Source organism: Fringilla coelebs (genome assembly GCF_963513975.1).
Source record: "Fringilla coelebs genome assembly, chromosome: 2".
NCBI lineage: Eukaryota > Metazoa > Chordata > Aves > Passeriformes > Fringillidae > Fringilla > Fringilla coelebs.
The window spans coordinates 79,666,607-79,686,703 of record NC_140029.1 but is presented as its reverse complement, the minus strand read 5'-3'; the positions used below and the strand labels follow the sequence as shown (position 1 = coordinate 79,686,703).

The window sequence follows — 20,097 nt, the reverse complement described above, 5'->3', positions numbered from 1 at the left end:
AAGCCATGCTTTCCTGCAGCTGGTTGTGATGCTAACAAGCATCTCCAGCACCAAGCTGATTCATCCACGCAGAAGAGGAGCTGGTTTGGGTATTTTTATCACTCTTGGTGTCTTGGTTTGAAAAGACAGGAGTCTGCTAAGGAAGACTTTGGGTATTTTTATCACTCTTGGCGTCTTGGTTTGAAAAGACAGGAGTCTGCTAAGGAAGGCAGGAGCCTCTCCTGAAATGGAGAATGTAAACCCTCCCCACCCCTCTGAATTGCTGTAAATTTAAAATTAAGGGACTCTCAGGCAAAAATATGGGAGCAAGAAATAACCGTTCTTTAACAGGGAAGAAAAAATAAAAGGATAAAATAAACAATGCAGTACACTAGAACAACACTGACAGAGTCAGAATTCAACCTGTTGGTAGGAGTCCAATTGGAAATATGGCTGCAGTCCTGGGGTGTCAGGTGTGGCTCTGTTGGAGCAGGGGGTCCTGTAGAAAAGGGGATAGTCTTCCTCCGAAGATCCAGTGGAAGAAGAGGCAGCTGCTGTTCCTCTGGGGAATCCAGTGGAGAAGCCATACAGTTATTCCAGAGTCTCCAGATTATATCTGGGTAGGAATGCTTGGCTCCTCCCTCTGGGTGGAGCATCTCACAATGGGATGTTATAGTTCTTATCAGTCAGGCAGTGACATTCAATAGCTTGTTATCAGCAGATGTCCCCTTCCAAAGGAAGAGTGATTGTGATCACTCAGAGAGAGAGATAAGGAGAATTGCCCACCTGACAAAAGACAGCTGCCATACAGATGGTAATAGAATAGTCTTGCCTTGCAATCTGGAACACTTGGAAAATGCTGGTTCAATAGCCACAGTGTTCTGAGTCTGTGCAAGTGAGTGGAGCTGGGTGCTGCATGCACTGCTTCAGCTAACTGGGAATGTCAGTGGGGTCAAATGGAAGATCCTTTGGGGCCACTTCCAAAGCTTTTCCCAATTGCCTGATCAGCAAGCTTAATACTGACAAACCCTCTTGATTCAGTGCAGATTTCCATCGTACAGGCTGGATCACACCAGCAGCTGTGAGGGGAAATCCACTGGCTCATGGTGGTGGTCACTGCTCATTCCTGGCAAGGCAGCATCATTTACCCCCAAATCACACTGCAGGGGGGATGTCTGCTACCCCTGTGTGTTTTCTTTGCATGATGCTGGAGAAATCTCCCTCCTGTCAGGTATGGGTGCACCAGGGGGAGGGATATGCGACGCAGCAGAGGACTGGCAGCGTGACAGAGCAGAGCTGCCAAGTTTTGCACACTTACTAAAAAAATCTTCAGTGGTATCTTTCTTGCAACTCAGCAAGGGCCTTAATACTTGTCAGTCTGCATATATCCCTGCTGGCTATGCCAGCAAGCTTGTACAGATGTAAGGCAGGGGGTTGGCATGGCTGGGCTTGTTTCACCAAAGCTCAGTTTGCTCAAAGGTGTATGGTGTCTCTTGAGCTTCATTTAAGGCAGTTCTGGATCCTGATGTACAGGTGGTCATTTGCAGGTCCTTCTTGGCTCCCTTCATGTGCTGCCTGGATTTTAGGAATGTTTCCTGTCAGTGAATGGGGGAACATTTGGCTGTGTTCAGATGTCAGACAGTGAACCTCTGGGTCTCAGCAAATTGGTGGTCTTCATCTTCATCTAAGGCTTCTCTGTATTTTTTAACACAAGGATGTCAACTTTTCATTTTCCTTTGGCACCCTGAAATAATCATTACCTTTTCTCAATTATTATGAACTGCTGTCACTAAAAACCAGGAAATAAACTCACTTAGTTTATTCTGTGCTTACCTCAGTTTATAACTCGTCCCAGGTCCTGTATGGTCCTGTCACCCAGGCAGATTTGGTTGACAAAAGCATTTAGGAGGTGATTTTAGTCCCTGTGTGCTTATTCATCGCTTGTCATTTCTCTATCTCAGCAGCTGAGCTCCAGTGCATCTTTGCATGCATCTTGGGCTGCATGACAGGATGGGCTTGCCCATGTCTGAGCTGCCTAAAATGCAATTTCATAAAGTGATCTCTTTGCCAAGTATTTCAATCTTTGGAGAGGATAAAGGCAGGTCACCTGTTCAGGGATGTCAGCCCTGTCTTTACTAGGGGATTTGCCTGGGCAGCAGTCACTGTCTGAGCCCTGCTGGAGGAGCTGGGTGCAGGGGGAGCACTGTGTTACACTCCTGGGTTGCTCCTAAGCATAGACCTTCCTGTGAACCTTGCACTTGCTCACTGCTTCTCCCCTTATCTGGGCTCTGGGGATGCTCACTGCCAGGCATCTGGCTGGGATGGAGGACCTTGACAGAAGAGGTTGAGATAGGGGACTGCCTGGTTTCATAAGGTTAATTAACAGTAGGGGTAGGGTTTGGAGAGGCTGGTTTTTCTGTTAGAGGAACAAGTGAGGTAAGGAATTTCAGCTTTCATCTCATCAGGAGTGTCTGGGACAGAAGCTGATGGAAACACAACTTTGCTTACGGTCAGATGGGAATCTCACGTACCCCAGCATCTCCTTCCCTCTGTCTTGGTCATATCAGTTCCCCAGCCCATCTATCCTGGCATCCTCTGGACAGGGACCATGCGAGTCTTCTGTGTTCCAGAAAAGAGGAGAAACACAGAGAGCATCGATCCAGAAAAAGCACTCATAAATACCAGGGATGGAAAAGACTTAAAGGTTCACTGAACCCCCACTTCCCCACAGTCCTTCTCTGACAAGGGAAATGTGGCTGGAAATGGACCAGTGCTGGCTGGGAACTGTTGAAGGATAATGGAATAACTGTAGGCACTGCTTAATTTCCTTTTTTGGTTTGACTTTTTGTTTTGCACAAGACTGGTTTTAAAGGAAACATTGCCTTTATAATCATTGGGGTGAAATCTTGAAATTTATTGTAAATTTCAAGATAATTAATTGGTGTTGTACTGAAGAAATCCTAGAGTCATATGATGTAGGGGTAGTCTCAGCATTTATATAAATCAGATTTAGTGACTTCTGTTTTATGGACGTCACAGTTGCAGACCAGAACTTGAACCTTGAAGCTTAAAGGACAAAACAACTAGAAGGCAAATAAAAATGAACCAGTATTTTTTCCTTTTAAAATGTCAGTATTTTTAAGCCAGTTGCTTGATGCTTGGGGCCCTGACTCACAACTTCTGAATGCTTTAAGTTGGCCAAGTATAATAATCTTTAGAAAAAGTTTCCTTTCCTAGATGTGCAGCCATTCTTGAATGGTGTCTTTGCTAACTTTCCTTAGGTGCAGGTTCAGAAAGTCACAGCTTGTTAGGTAAAAGGGCTTGGAACTAATCTAATTTAGTTTTTTGCATGATGCCGTGAATTAATTCCAGTTTGTGAAACATTCAGTCCTGGTGAGTATAACAATCTCCATCTGGAGAATCCATCACGGATTTTATAGCCTTGTTCCACTAGCTAATTGCCATCTCTGGCAAAGATCTCCATTTTAGTTTCAGCCTGTGTTTTCTAATTACCAGGGATTTTGCAAAATCTTTGTCAAATACCGTGAAGAGACCTGTGCTATCATGTCTTTAAGACATTTAACAGATGGAGCCTGGAGCCCTGTACTTATTTCACTATTGTCAAAATCCCTTTTTTTCACTGTGGAAAGCCAGCCTGAACACTGGTTCAGTACCAGCTGGACCAGCGGCTAATCAGGTGTAGTAACACCTCTGATTTGACTCAGTGTTCCTTGTTTACATAGCTCATTAACACTTGCAGTTGGCACTCTGGGATCTCCCCATGCAGCTTGTTACCCAGTCAGGCATGTGAGGGTTGTCACAGCCCAAGATAGTATTTTCCACCCTTTCACTTTAGCTTGCTGTATTTATTCCTAGATGGATGAACTTGGACCAGCTCAAGTCGATATTGTATCTCTGTGTCGTGCTTAAGTCGTGATCCAGATCACTCGGTGCAATGAATCCTCTTCACTGATCCCAGTGGCTCTTTTCAGATCCTGGTGTCTTTTATTCAGAATGATTTCTTTATCTACACTATTAATAAAAAGCATGTATAATGCAAATTAAGCCTTGAACTGGAAATTCTGCATCTTTACTGAGGGGAATTAATTTGTGGGACGTGCAGAAGACAATCTTGCAGGCACCTTTTCATTCTGTTTTAATCCATGAGTTTTCAAAGTCAGCATGCAGAATCAATGAAAAGAATAAATCTGGGCTGTTTTTAAATACATGCCATTTCTTATGTGCCTCATAAAATTCCACCCTGCCAGGATGCAGAAGTCTATAATTAACTGCTGAAATAGTCTGCTGCTTCTCCAGTATTTGTGTATTTATTCCCCCACACATATTACTGCTGTTTTCAGATAACCTGTTGATAGTAACCGATTCAGCCATGTCTGTGGCTGCTGTCGGGACACAAGGAGCTCGTTTTCTTCCCTGAGACAGCCCAGGCAGGCGGGTTTGCTGGCACTGTGGACAAGCTGAAGGATGTTACACCCAAACTGACTTGTCCTGGCTTTTCTCTGCAAGGATAGCCCAAGCCCGAGTGTGGATTGAAGGCTACATTTCCATCTGACAGCCCTGCAGAAGAGCTTTGCTTTGTATCCTTTCCTTCTAGTCTAAAATGCCTTACATTAAAATAAATGAAAGTGAAATGAAGCAGTTTCCACAGCTTGGATGATGCCCTGTCATTTCTCCTTACCCTTCTGTATTATTATCCCAGCTGGCTCCTCTAGAAGTGCAAAGGTTCAGGAAGGCACCTTTTCCTTATGCCGAGAATCTGTTCTGAGTGTAGATCTCTGTGAGGAAATACAATATCCTGTCCCTCTCTACTATCAAGGGTATGTTTGATACAGCATATGTCTTTTTAGATTATCATTTTCCCTGCAGAATCTTCACATAGTCGTGCCAAAGAAGCTGGGCCAAGTCTTTCCAGAGCTAACAAATGTCGCCAACAAAATAGTGAATTCAAGAGATGTGAGTCCAAGTCTGCAGAATGTTTTTTGAAACAAACACTTGTGTTTACAGGGTGCTCCAACTCTTGCTGATTCCATAGGAGAGAGAATACCATGAGGGCCATGTCTGGGCTTTGGCAAATGTTCTCCCATTTCTTTCTGTATCACCATTTAGTGATGGATCTATAATTGTCTTTCCTTGCACCATAACCATCAGACTGGGCTTGCTGACTTTGCCATGATCCTGTTTTTTTCCTGCATGACCATAATGCCATTTCTTTGATGTTATTTCCAGTGAGACAGAAGAGTGTTTGAAGTCTGCTTCGTGTCTGTAGAAATCATAATGAAATCAGGTAGACACCTGGTCTGAGGTTAGTATCCTGACTGAAGGTTCCCAGTCAATAGGCAGGAATAAGCACATTTCGCACACTTTTTTGCTCTCATTGTAAGGTGAAAGTCTAAGGCAACTTCAAAGAACTGCACCTCAGAAAGGCCTTATTCTCATCGCTGACTCAGCCAGAGCATCCACAGAAGATGCATGAAGTTGTGAGATAAGGTTCCTTGGGAGAGTCTTTGAAAGATGAAACAGGCCAGTCTGCCCTAGAGGCAAAGGAAGGCAGAGCATTCCGAGAAAGATGAGCTAAATAGGTTAGAGGAGGGCATTTTAATTATGAATGTAAATGGCACGGTGTGTTGGAAACAAAGTCCTTCCTCCACTGGCCCCTTTCCATCCCTGGACAGAGGAGAGCTTCACTGTACCTGTAGCAAGGCTGAGGTGGAATTTCCTTTCCAGAACATTTACAGGAATTTTCATATACTAATACTGCACTGCTTTATCCAACAGCAGCTCTTTTGTATTTATGATTTCCTGGTCATCAACAGCAAGTGGACTTTATAATTAATTTTATTTCCAGGTTTTTTATTTCTACATAAACTTACAAGTTCTCCCCAAATTTCTCTGTCTTGGTAAGTCTTGCTCCCAGGTGGTCCATTATAAGAGGACTATTAAGACCATGCCTAAATTTGGGGGCTTGGGCAGCCCCAACATCTTGAGGAGTTTCTTATGAAAGTGAGGTCCATTGTTAAGTATTTTGCTGAAAACATTGTATTGCAAGCTATAGATAATAAGCTATTATGCATGCTATATCTGTGAAAAGAAAGAGAGCACTTGGTGACCCCAGCACAGTAGCCCTTGAAAGCCTCACAGCCTGCTGGTGCTCTTAATTCAAAAAGCTGTTTTCCTTAATTTTTTCTTTTTTTCCTTCTTTACAATACATTGCAGAAGCTTATGGGGGCCCTACTTCTACAATAATGCTAACAAAAAATATGTTTTTAATAGAAATGTAGCTGAAATATTGGAGAGATAGCCAAAACTCATAGTGTTCCACTGTTGCATGCTTTTAAGAAGGATGATTGTTAACTAGAATGTTTGGCTGAAAGATTTTAACGTGCTCTAATGCAGAGTAAGATCAACATTTAAAATACAGTAAAAGCATTGTGAGAATGTCATTCTTTACTAAGCCCAAAGGACCTCAGGATAATCCTGATTGCTGCGTTTCTTTGGAGCTTTACGTGAGAATTTGGATAGGAACTAAGCTGCTGTTATTCCTCTTTTTGCAAATGCTGATTTGCTAATGTGAATTGCTGTGTTTATTTTATTACATATATACTCAGAGATTTTGCAGTTGGCTAAGTCAGAACTAAATTGGGACAGATTAAACAAGTAAAAAGGAAGTTAGAAACATTAATTTTGTTGAAGAGCTGTGCTTCAAGAGATATAAAGTCGGTTGTACCTGTTCAGTTTCTGAACTAGAAAATGCTGGAGAATCTCTCCTGTGGCCATGACTGCTGAGACTCTGGTGGCAGGCAGCGGCTATAGGGTGTAAATCTTTAGTAGCTCGGAAAATCATTTGTAGTTCAAGAAAATAGAGATCTCTGTGGTCTTTCCTCCCTCTGTAGTGTAAAGCTAGACAGACTAAAGTGACAAGAAAAGATGAAATTGATGAAAGGCTAAGATTTCCCAAAAGTACAGTGTCAAAAATTCATGCAAGGGTCTAAAGGGTGTGTCTGTGGACAAAGATTGCTGTGCTTCATAATGGAAAAGAAAGATTACTGTATCTCCCCTGGTTTAGATTCAGAGATCAATTTAATTCTATTGCTTTATGCTATTCCCATAAAGAAGTGAGAAAATCTGTACCTGCAGCAACTCTTCCAAATTTTCTGCTTTCTACTAAGTGTCTTTAGGGGTGTAACTGTATTGAGACAGTTGGGCTTTTACTTGCACAAAACCAGTGGTGCCTTTTCTTTTGGTAAAGACAAACAAGCTCACACTTACCTGAATTAATTGCTGTGGTAAAGTGTGAGCACAGACTGGCTGTCAGCAGCATTGAGGAGGTGTTGCGTGCTTGTCTGAGTTCACATTCACTTGTGGAGCATCTTTTGCACTGTGAGTGACATCCCTCACTCATGATGTTATTTATTGTTCAGATTTTTGAGCAAAAGAATATTCAAGTCCCATGATGGGCATCAGGTCCCTTGCCAGGTTTGCACACTGGAGCACCAGGAGGAAAAGGGGACTGTGGGGATGGTATGAGAACTATGCCCATGATCAGAGGGCTGGAGCACCTCTTCTATGAAGACAGACTGAGAGTTGGAGCTGTTCAGCCCGGAGAAGAGAAGGCTCCAGAGAGATCGTACTGCAGCCTTCTAAAACTTAAAGGGGACTTATAAGAAAGCTGGAGCAGGACGTTCTACCAAGGCCTGTAGAGAAGGGATAAAAGGAGATAGCTTTGAACTGGAAGAGGGTAGATTTAGATTAGATATAAGGAAGACAGTTTTTATGCTGAGGGTGGTGAGGCTCTGCAACGGGTTGCCCAGATGCTTTGTCACGGGAGGTATTCAAGGCCAGGTTGGTTGGAGCCCCAAGAAGCCTCATCTAGTGGAAGATGTCTGAGCCTGTGGCAAGGTGGTTGGACTAGATGATTTTAAAAGATCCTTTCCAACCCAAGCCATTCTATGATTCTATTAATTCCTGTGTGTTTTGTTGTGAAGTGCCGTACAGCACCTCCCTGGCTTCCTGTCTTATCCTCTTCCAGTAGACATTTAGCTCCTTAGTTATTACCCTGCACCTCTGCCAGAGAACGAATATGCCTGGGACTGAGAGCAAACCCTTCTGGTCCTGGGAACTGCCCGGGGGGAATGGCCCCTTTCCTGTGCTCTTGAGCTGCTTCCGTGGATGTTTAATTTACAGGAGAGACACAGCCTTAGAGATGTCTATGCTAGGCAGGTAAAAGCCATCTCAAGGCCAGACTGAGCTCAGCACAGCTTTCCTCAGTGCTGGCTGCATGAAGCTCTGCTGGGATCTTCTTCCCAGGGATGCTGGTCTGTACTTCTGACCAAGTTAGCAGTGTACTTGTGTTCGATGTTTCCTCCATTTCAGTACCTTTTTGTGCCAGAGTGGATGCATTGGGCAAAGCTGGGATGAGAGTGTGGGACTGAATGTGTGCTGTGTTTGGGGGCCTGGAGATTTGCTTTCACTCTAGTTTGGACAGAAAGTTAAGGCTGAATTGCTGGCTTTCTTTGCTGTCGTGTGGCTTGGCAGGGACAAGTTTGTTAGAGCAGTGCTGTTCATTTTCTAGGGCAGGATTTTAAAATTGCCTTCACTTTTCAGCTTTGTTCTGCTGCAGTCGAACAAAGGGGTGGGTTATTGTCAGTAGAATTAGGCCAACACTGAAGGCTTTTGAAAGCCCTGTTTTGAGCAGCTGTGTAGGTGCTGAAGACAACAGTAACCATAATTACTCTGTATTTATATAGCACAAAATTGTCTGTCTAAGAAAAAGCATTCATGGTTCTTTGAGGACCCAGTTCTTTGAGGGGTAAATATGTGTGTTCATTATGTCTTGTGCTATGTGTAGGGTACAGAAATAAAGGCAATGATATCAACAGCAAACCTAATAGCTTGTGGTTACATTAAAATACAAATCCAGAAGGCACTTTTGATTGCAGACTTCAGGTGGGGTCCAGCAGCCAACTTATTTTCCAGCCAGACTGGGCCCTGACACTGAGGTACCACGTGGTCTGGATTGAGTCTCTTTAACAAGACCAGTGTAGAAATTTCAGAACTTTGGCATCAGGGCTTAGAAGTGGCTCAGCCTGTGCACAGTGAGATTTTGCCTGGTTGAGGCTTCATGGGCTGCCTGTGCAGTGGATGGAGGGATGGAGATGGGTCAGGTGAGGGACTCTGATCCCACCTGGCTGTCAGCTCCAGGTTTACCCTCATTGCTGAGACACCCTCCTGGATTATCTTCCAGCCGCTGCAAATTATGATTTGGGTGTTTTAAAGAGCTGTCTGCTGACAGCAAGCCTAGCTCACAAGCAGATCCACTGCCAGCTCACTGCTAATTCTTCGCTGATATGAGTCTGGTGAGTGATCGATGCCCTTAATCGGGGCACAATGAGGTCTCCCACTGGAAGATGGCTTTCATGGCTCACTGTGATTGAATGGGGCTGTGCCTCCAGCAGTTCTGCAGCAGCACTTCCTCTTCCACTTTGCTAAAGCAAAGCAGGGATGCTGCTTTGCTCACATCACTTCCTCTTGTCTCCCAACTCAGCTGACCCACTGGTCTTGCTCTGGGCAGGGAGTGGCGTTCAAAGGGTGAGTAATGCATCCCTTGTGTTTTCTTCAAGCCTGCCAGCTTATGCTTCTCAGCCGTGGTGTTTGTGGGAAGGGGAGGGAGGGAGAGGCTGGTGGCTGCTGAAGTATTAGCTGCACACCTAGGCAAAAATGCTGGCTTTGAGTCAGTGCTTCCTTTATGCGCTCATACCAGACACGTACGTCTCTGTCGAGAGAAGGCGAGGAGACAATTTACCCAGGCTCTGCTGCGATTGTTGGCATTTAGGAGTCGTGACTGTCCAGTTAGAACACTATTAATAAACCATGCAGTCACTAGGCGAAAGCTCCCGTAAACCTTTCGAGGGCGTGCGGCTCTAACACTTCCCCCACGTGTGCTTTCCCACAGCCGACAATGCCAGCCGCCCTTCCCGCCGCCGCCGGCCCAGCAGCACAGCCCCATGTCCTCGCAGGCCACCGCTGGCCCCCTGCTCCCGGGCTCCTTGCCCCCGCTGCCTGCCCCCGTGGCCGCCCAGACCCCGACGCTGCCGGGCCAGCAGCTGACACCCGACGCCTTTGCCATCGTGGAGCGCGCGCAGCAGATGGTGGAGATGCTCTCCGAGGAGAACCACGTGCTGCGGCAGGAGCTGGAGGGGTACTACGAGAAGGCAGACAAGCTGCAGAAGGTAGGTGGAGAGATTGGGATGGAGCCTGGCCAGGATAACCATCTTGCTGCTTCTGCCTTTGGACAGCTGTTCGTAGTTGTGTCACTGCAGTGGGCATGCACCACTGGCCACTTCTAACCACTGCCTCTCCGTGGTGGTCTCACAGAAGGGGAATCCTTTGCCTTGTGGACTCTACTGCCTTTAGCATGAAGCAGAGCAGTCCATCAGATATGTCTCAACTGGATATTTTCCCCTTCCATCTTCCATGCTGGCCTCACTGGAGCTTTCCCTGGAAGTCTCCCAAGGGCAGCAGGGTCCTGCACCATCTGCACAGGGGTTAGAGATGCAAGTGAGAGCCATATGAAGAGCACATTCTCATCTGTCCCAAGCCGTCTTGCCCAGATTAAGCTTGTGTGGTGCTCAACACTCTTTGGAAGTGTAACAGCCACCAGTGGGGCTGTCCATTGTTTGGAAATGGATGAACTGGGTTGTCTTAGAGGCTTTCAGTTACTGCTCCTTGAATTTCTAAGAACTGATGTTAGACATCCATTTGAACATGTTGGTTCTAAAAGCACTGTCCCTTTGTCTGAAAGAACAATTTGATAAAGATTTTGCTTGAAACCCATTTTTCTAAGAGATCCTGTGTGCTCTTTTCTATAAATATGCAGATTTTTTCGGCGGAGAAGGGTGATGTCTTGTGCACTGCCTGGGGTGAGAAGATGAAGAGTTGTATCAAATGAAGTAGAAGTTGCCTGAAACTGAGGCTCACTGAAGGCATATCAGAATGCTCCCCAGATCTGCTGGCTTTGGGTCCCAAGGGCTCGGACCAAATAACTTATTTAGGACCCTACTCTACTGTTTCATTTATGTCTTCCCACCACTTATACACAAATGAGCTTAGACTGCAGGTCTTTTCTCCCAGAATTTAGGAGTCTGTATAGGAGCTCAATTTTTTTGTATGCTGTGTGGATCAGTGTGTTCTTGGAGACTTTGTAGAAGAAGAAGCAGCTCTCAGAGTCCATGTCCCAACCTTAGCTTTGGGAGAAATTTGTGACAATCTGTTCAAATAGATTAGGAAAAAGACCAAGTATTTTGTGGCTGCTGTCCTTTCTGCCTCCTTCTCTGCAACAAGATGAGTTGAGTTTATTCCCAGAATTTCCTAACCTTAGTTAAAAAAATTTTGCAGCAATGCTAACTGTTCATGAAGAAATCTGCAAAAACTTTATTACTGACTTCCTGTGGCCTTTGTGGGCAAAAAGAAGTATTCCAGCTATTAATTTTACAAGAGCTGCATTGTTCAGTAAAAGGTATTTAAGTGTAATGCCCTATAAATATTCTGGTTTCTTTCACCTTGGAAATGGTTCTCTCTTTATCTTGGATGCCCTGCAAGTCTATTGCATCAGACACCAACAGAAAGGTATTCAAGCTTGGGCTGAAGTCTCATTCAGTCAGTAAAGTGTGGACTTGAGTCCCATTGACTTTGGGGGAATGTAAGCGGAGTATTAAAGTGAAACACGTACTCAAGTGCATTCTTTCTTCAGGAAACAAAATCTCTAACACTTGGTATCCCTCCCATGCTGCTTTTGCTGTGTTTGAACACAAGGTCAGGGCAAGTCTTCCTTGGTTCCCACAAACATTGCCTCTGAAAATGTGATTGAGTTAAATTATGTACTTTGGATGTGAAAACTCTTCGTTCTTGTTGCAAGTGGAAAGGTCAGGAATGAGTACTTGTTTGTGGGTAACGATTTTATTCTAGGTAGGACCAGCTTCCCATCACTTCTATTTGTTACAGAATAAGAGAAGTTAGAGAAAGTCAGCCCGACTTGTAGGACTCCCTGGGCATTTGTGCAAACAGATCAGTTCTGAGGGTTGTCACATTCTCAGTTGTATGTGAACAGACTTTTTTCTACAGAGGTACAAGGTGGTGATGAGTCCCTGTGCTGTTTATTGAGTTGCCTCATTTTCTTACCTAAAAAGAGCTGGAAGAGGAATTGTGTGCATTTAATTTTGAGCTTTTTGGATGATTTCCCCTTTTCTCAGTAGTGTTACCTTGCTGAAGTTTAATTTCCAGGCTGGGCCAGCTCTTCCCCATGCCACATGTGTGGATTGTCTGAGTGGGTTGGCTCCAGGAGCTACCAGGCAGAGAAAAGGCTGAATTGGTTTCTTTTTCCTCTGTGGAAGAAGGAGAAGGAAATCCCAGAGCTGTTGAGAAACGCCAACACAATTTATGGCTGTTCTTCTGCTCTCCTTTTATTTTGTTCAGTGCTGATGGAGCACTTGCTACAGGAAGTTTTTGCCTCCAGGGCTGCAGGCGGTGTGGTGATGTGTTTTGGGAAATACCAGCACATAGAGGGCCAAGCAGAGCTCCTGTGGTAACCCGCTGCATTGGGCCAGACTGTTAGGCTGTGGAAAGCCACTTTTGTGCTGGCAAATCTGCTCTGCTGTGGTAGGAGCTGTCTGGAGAAAGCATCTTCTCCTGCAGATAGTGGCTTACCAACTCCCTGAAAAATTCAGAGAGAACCAAATTAAAGCATCTTGCTAAGGACTTTGTTCATATGCCTCTAAAGCACTGAAAGGCTTGGAGCATCGACCACCTCTCTAGGAAACCTGTTCCAGGGTTTGACCATCCACTCAGGAAAGAAACACTTTCTCATGGCTAGTCTGAATCACCCACTTGTTTCAGCTTTTGTGCTTGTGAACAAGCTGGAAGCAGAAATTGGGGAAGGTAATCATGTTTCCCCATCATGGCTCTGCCAGGCTTTTCTTGGTGTGTGGTTTGGAGGTGCTGCCTGCCCATGGGCTGTATCTTGACAGAGTGGCTCCAGCATTGTAGGAAGTGCAAGTCCAGGCTGTTGGAGCCTCGCTGTGGGCTCCTACACACCCAGTGGGGGGACAGCTCCAGTGTCCCTGGAGCTTTCTTTCTGCAAGTGCTGCAGCTGTAAAATCATGCCTGAAGCTTACTGAGAGGGATGTAACTCTTCAGCAAGTGGAGATGAGCTTGCACCCTGGCTTCAAAAATCATGAATCTGTCCCACCCGTGACTCAAGAGGTCAAAAAAGCACCAGATTTAGAAAGGTTCATGGGAGGCTATGTGTGTCTTTTGGTTTTCCAGCCTCTGCACATTATCAAGCCTTTCTCCACAAACACAAGGGCCAGGCATGCAGGAACAGATTCCCACATCAGCATTGATCCCCTCTGCAGCAATAATTTTACCAAAGCTGTATCACTTAACATGACATTATCTTATTAAAAGAGTTGGATGGATTGAGCTGAACAGCAAAACTCTACCCAGGACTATTCTTCTGTGAGTCTTTTGTGTTCAGGTCTTAATATGCAAGTTCACCACTAAGGGATTCCTCTGCATACACTGCCTGCAGTTCGCCAGATTTCAAGAAGATGAAGTTAAGAAGATTGAAAACCCAAAACAATTGGTTCTGTTTGCTACAGAGAGTTTCTCTTGTATAAAGCAGTCTTCAGTCAAGGAGGGAAAGGAATGGATCCACAGTAGTTTAAATGACAGGTGGCCAGAGCTGAGCCTAAAATACTTTTGGTGGCATTCAGAGCTCAGAGATAAGTTCTGGATCAGGGACCTGTTGAACAATAAATGAATAAATGTTGCCTCCCACACCCTTTCTAGGAGAGAATACAGCCCACACAAGTACACCATTTCTTTGTTTTTTCTCTTCTTGGGTGGCATTAAAGCAGTCACCTTGGTCATAGACCAGAGGCAACCAAGCAGTTCCATCAAGTCTAGCCCATCTCAGGCTTTTTTGGGAACTGCAATGGGGCGTCCTGGGGTGTTGTGACACGGTGAGCCGCCCCACAGGGTGTTTACAGGGGTCCCCAGTGCAGGAGCCACCAGCATGGCTGGGGCTTCAAGCCATTGTCTGCCAGGGAGATGGGTCATTGCAGAGTGGGTGGCTGGCGTGACACTGGACATGAGCATTGCCCTGACCCCTTGTGCTATTGGAATGTGCTGGGCAGACACTGGAACAGGACACATTCCTGCAGGGCTTTAACAGGAACTCTGTCTCCTTTCAGTTTGAAATTGAGATTCAGAGGATTTCAGAAGCTTATGAAGGTTTGGTCAAGACCACCACTAAGAGGGAGTCCCTGGACAAAGCGATGAGAAACAAACTCGAAGGAGAAATTAGGAGACTTCATGACTTCAACAGGGATCTCCGTGGTACGTTACAGTTGCTTGTGGTTTTTTTCCCCTGTGGTTGACATGGTGTTTCACTAACAAGCTCCAGAGCAGCAGGCTTTAGAGGAGAGGCTTCATACAATATTTAGATACGCCTCAATAGAAATAAGGCCCTGCTCACTGGCATTAGACAAAACTGCTGTCACCCTCCTGGTGGCAAAAAACCTTCTGGCAAAGTGTAAGAATTGGCTCCAGATGGTGTCTTTGTGTTTAACACTTGAAAATATGAATTTGACAGCAAGGCCGCCAGTCACGGTATCCCATTGTCTCAAACCGAGACACCTGCCCACTCCTAAAGAGCTGAAGAGCAAATTGTAATGTAGAACAATGCTGTGTTACCCATAAATCTCCAAGGTCAGTGCCTTCACAGGCCAGTAGCCAGTATCAAAGTTATCCCTTTTTTAAAAACTTAAATTTGAGGGTGTATCCTTTTGAGAAAGGAAATGGAGGATATGTTGGGTAACTATTGCCCATCCAGGTTCCTGATGGGGGGTAGTTTGGTACTCACTGCTTCTGCAGCCTTTTTCGAGCTGATTTATGTTTTTTGCAATGGTGTAAGTGGGACACATTGTCTTTTTGAAGGGGGGAAGTTTCTGAAGGCAGAACCTTTCCAGGGGAAGCTGTCCTTGGCTGCAGAAAATGCCTTCTTTCCCAGGACATCCCCAAGGAAAGGTGTCACTGGGCTGGGGGCTCCTGTTCCCCAGGGTGTCTTGCTGCACCAGGGGCAGCTCTTCACTGCAGGAAAGCAGCCATCTCCTTACACAGTTGGGTAATTCAGATTGCAGATGCCTTGTGCATTTTGAGTAGTGTGAGACATGATTGCCTGGGCATGTCAGCTGTGAATGGCAGCGACTTTCCTCCCAGTTTCTGTGAATCTGAATAACACAGCTTCATGGAAGAGGTCAAAGGCCTCATCTTTTATGTATGTGTCAGCCTCCATTTTAATATCCTCCTTCAGAGAGTCTATTTATACTTCTCTGCTGGCATGCATCTTATTTTCTTGGTTGGCCTACAATTTTATATACATATATTTATACTTGAAGTATTTCCTGTTTTTTGCAGAACGACTGGAGACAGCCAATAGGCAGCTGGCCAGCAGAGACTTCGATGGGCACGAGGACAAGGCAACAGAGGGCCTTTATGCCACTCAGAGTGAGTACTGTGCTGATCTGTTTGGAAGATGCATGTATATATATGCATGCATGTATACATGCATATATATATATGCATAGTGGAGTGAGGTGAATACTTTGCTATTAATTGTTATCCTGCTTGTGGCTTGGTTTTACTCAGCTAATTCATCACACAGTCTTGTTTAAGCTGCAGACTGGGTTGTTTAGGGTAGGGTTTTTTCTCTCTGAGCACCAGAACCAAGCAGTGGGAGTTAATGGTAACACAACTTAGCTTATTTTTGATAAATATTTATCTGAAATTGTGAAGTGTTGCTTGCAGAGATAATCTCTAAAGATGCATGCTTTTTAGAGAAGCCAGATTCTTTTCTTGGCTGGGAAAAGCTCAGAACGAGCTCTGCTGGCTAGTTGTCGGTGCCATGGTTAGACTAACAGCAGAAAGAGCAGAGCTCAACCATGCTTTTTACCAAGAACTGAAGTGACAAAGATTTTACAGCTCCTATTGCTATGGAAGCATCCATTCCCAATGCACTGCAGGCTCCCATAATGACTGACCATAGTGCTGCTGGTTTCCTTGCCGTGCACTGGTGTGTGTGTGACCATCCAACCTGAGCAGCTGGATGCCGTGTGGCAGTGTGTGGTTTCTTTTGTATCCTAAGCATCTTCAGCATGCTTCAAGAAGGGCTTGGCCACCTGGAAGCTGTGCAGTATCTTCACTGGCTGAAATGCCAGTGAAGCTCATTGCTGTGTACAGCTCATCCTCTTGTTTTATCACATCAAGAGCTTCTTTGGAAGATGAGCTGCAACTGCAGTGGAGAACCATCCACTTCCATTAGCATTGCAGAGCTTGGTATTATTCAACATGCCTCACCACCAGCCCTGCAATGTCCAGCAGCTGCTCCAAATGCTGGAGAGCCTTCTCCTGGCTCCCACCAGCAGTGATGATGCCAGCACAGCTGATTGTTTGGTACATGTATGCACAAACCAGAGAAGAATCCAGTGATCTTTTCCATGACACGTTAGCTTTGCCATATTAGCAAATGGCATAAAGGTGTGTAGATACTGGTGCAAATCCAATGGGATGATCTCTTAAGGAAATGGCATTGCTGTATAAATCTTGTCATCCTCAGGAAGAGTTCAGATGGGAGAAGCTGCTCAGTAGAAATGGGAGACTGGGATCTGCTCTCTTCACGTAGCGATAGCCTGGCAGTGTTGCCATATGCTATTAGCTACAAGGAGGAGTTAAATCCCCAGGATGGACTCGGTTTGAGTTCTTTTCCAGTACATAAACATGCTCTGTGCTTCTGCTGATAAATATCTAGCAGTGAAACTTTGTGCTGTGCACTCAGCATATTGCTGCAATCAATTCACAGCTTACAAACAAATATAGCTTTTTGGATCCTATCACGTAAGAAGGTCTGGATGCCTGGAGTGTCTCCTGGCTAGGCCAGCGAGCTAAATGTTACTAATGCAATGCAGAGTGCTTCCAAGAATAGAAAAATGGGCACATGTAAAGCAGGTCCTCTTCAGTCATGTTCTTTGGGCTGCTGGGACATGCACAGTACTGACCTCCATATCAGGGTGTCTGCCTAACAAACACCCCTCTCAGAGTCCATAAAAGGTTCTGCTTGGAAATCCTCTCTTGCTCACTGCATTTATACCCTGATGTCTGTGTGTGTCTAAGTCTTCCACTGGGGCAGACTGTGACTGGGGTTTGGCTGTACCTCACTGCTGACCTGGGTGTTTTTGCAAGCACAGTTTGTGTCTTCCTCATGTCTTTTAATTGGAATGCACAGGCAGAAAACTGAGAAGAAGGAAACTGAGTTTTAGCTGCTTTATATACACTGAGATTGAAATAGTTCTTTTAGAAGAAGAGAAAAAGGTTTGTTGTGAAGGTGATGTTTTGGTTTTATTCCAAAGAGTAGCAGGTTATTAAGTAAATGCAGGTTAGTAAATGCAAATCTAAATTTTCATTAGGAAAGCAAAAGCAGATTTCTAGTCCCTATGTTTTTGGAAGACAGCTGGGAAACATGACCCAAGTTATATAAGAAGACTCCAACATCCATAGTTTCCTAAAAGTTGTAATTTTTAAGCCACTCTGGTGATGAGGTGAAGAAAGAAAGATAAGATTCTTGAGGCTGATAGTACTGCATAGCAATTTTTCTATGGTAAAACTCCAGTATTGGGAAAAACTCCCAGAAAAAGAGATCTGGCAAGGCAGGATGTTCAAGGATCATTTCTCAGTTCCTTGCAGAGCTTTCCATTAGCAGTGCAATAGTGCAGAGCAGTCATGTGCTCTGAGATGGAGACTGCAGGTGACAAAAAAGTCTTATTCTTTGCAATCATAATAGACAAAGCCAGGCCACATGCCTCTAAGTATTGAGTGCTAGGCAGGGCTGGAAAATACTCACACCATATTAGTCAAAAGATAATGATGTGATGTTTTGTCAGGGAAAAGGGTTTTTTAAGGAAAGCCATGAAGCAGTGACTGATGAAGGCATATGGGCCCGTACAGGCAAGAGAAGAGACACTGAGGAGGAGGCTGAGAGATGCTGTGGAAGGGAAGAGGCAGGCTGAGAGAAAGCTTACAATGCAGCTTATTATCCTCATATCTTGGGAAAAAGATGTTTTCATGGAGTGTGAGATTTCTGTGTGTTTTTTGGGATTTCTGAACTGTGAGAGCACTGTTTTTTCAGGTGTCTGAGACAGATTGAGGTCTGTGCCCATCTACATGGCTCTGCATCTGTTAATGGGGATACATGGACAGTTCCAACAGTGTGTTGGTAAAGCCTTACACTTTGTGGGAGTGGTCAGTTAATGTGCCACGAACTTGTGCATATATCTCTGTCCCAAGTATCCCAGGCAAAGAAATGTTCCCATTTCCAGACCAGAAATAATCAGGAAATAATCTGCATTGCTGCTTCAGGCCTCCTTTGGCCCAGCTTTGTCAGCATCAAACCACAGCTGCAGAGGACTGAGTGAGGTTTGGACAGATGGACAGTAGCTCTGCTGCTCTTCTGCAGGGAAATGTCTAGGCCTGGCAACCTGGCCCTATTTGATGTGTAGAGAATTTAGTAAAGCTGTGGAAAACCTTCTCCTGTTTGGCTGCTTGGTATAAATACTGATTCATTTATTTTGCTTTTTTTTTATGGGGTGGATACCGGCTGCTGAGAGGTCTTTGGAGCAGGCAACAAGGTCCTGTCCTCATTTCAGATTCCTTCTGACAGTTGGTCTGGGGACGCTGTTGGAGCAGGAGGGCCCATCCTGCTCTGGATCCCCTGTCTCACAGCTCTGGCTGTTTGGGAAGGTTGGGCCACCAGACTTGGCTGGGACACAGCTTGATCTAGGTGAGCAGGAGAGGCGACTCTTGTGCCCCGTCCTGGTACATCAGCTGGTCCAAGGGTGACTGGCAGCAGCTGCCATGGTGTACACCTGTGACCAGGGATGGCAGATGGCAGAGCTCCTCCGCACACTTGCCATGTCAGGAGCTGCAAGAGTGACAAGAGGCTAAAGAAGTCCCTCAGGTTTCACTGAGGAAAGGCATGGTCACTGGAAGGCATCTGTGGAATTAACAGCTGTGAGTGAAGAGCCACCACTGGGAAATGAAAACCTGCATAAGTGAAATTATTGGAAGTGCTGCAAGGGATGTCCTATGGGAACCACTCTTGTTTGCAGGAAATCTCTTGCAGCCAAATTAGTCTCCAGCTGCTGTAATTTGATATATTTTCTTCTGCCAGCAGTGGTCATTTCATAGTAGCAAGGACTGTCTTTAAAATACGTCCATGTTGCCACTCTGCAGCATCAGAGCAAGGCAAAAATCAGTTTGGGATGTATTGAGATGGTCAAATAAGTTGATAGTTGGATGTAGTGTATGCTAAGGTGGGAGTCACATCTGAGTCGCACTGCCTGTGTCATCTCATGCCTTATCTTTTTGTTTAAAGTTTCCATTTCAAAGCAGATTCAAGACTTGTCTACTTTTGATGCACTTGCCCAGCCTGACAAGTCAGAAAGCCTGTGATGTACAGTACTGACTGAGAAGTACTGAAGCAGCCTCCTTGCTTCACCCCCTTTCCTCTTCCCAGCCAGAATACAAGTGTAATATCCATTGTGTGTGAAGGTACAGCTGTCAGAGGCAGAAAGATGTGAGATTACAGCAATTCTGTAGAAAGCTGTGTGATCACAACTGTGAGCTGCAACAGTGAAGCCTTTTGGGAGCTGTTCTGTAATGGGTTATGGCAGTGACCCAGCAGAACACAGAAACAGTTATTAATTAGAGTCCTTTAGTTAAAATGTGTATGCAAGGGTAGTGCAGTAAAACAGTGTTTTTAGACTTTAGGGATACTTTGTTTGCACTTGAAGAGAATTTAAAGTATGTTCAACTAAGTCCTTCATCACTAAAAATTAATGCAAGTAAAGAACTTATAAAATGTACTTCTAGGATTTTACAGGATGAAGCTGACATGGAGAAGTGTTGAGAGCTGTTCAGGAAATTTTTCTTGCTAGCTTTCTAGTGGTGATTATTTTGTGTATTTGCGTATAATTTGTCCTCTTTTGGCAG

The 20,097-nt window shown here is 44.9% G+C and overlaps 1 protein-coding gene across 3 annotated transcripts in view; it reads left to right on the top strand.

Moving 5' to 3' along the window:
• Positions 1-20,097, top strand: part of AMOTL1 (angiomotin like 1) — a gene marked incomplete at its 5' end in the record, with an annotated part of 67,649 nt that overhangs the window by 28,055 nt on the left and 19,497 nt on the right. For all 3 annotated transcript variants that reach the window (XM_084226351.1, XM_084226352.1, XM_084226353.1), the window contains 3 exons: positions 9,950-10,226; positions 14,247-14,391; positions 15,472-15,561. In XM_084226351.1, the coding sequence (XP_084082477.1) occupies positions 9,950-10,226; positions 14,247-14,391; positions 15,472-15,561 (512 nt within the window). The remainder of the gene's footprint in view (positions 1-9,949; positions 10,227-14,246; positions 14,392-15,471; positions 15,562-20,097) is intronic.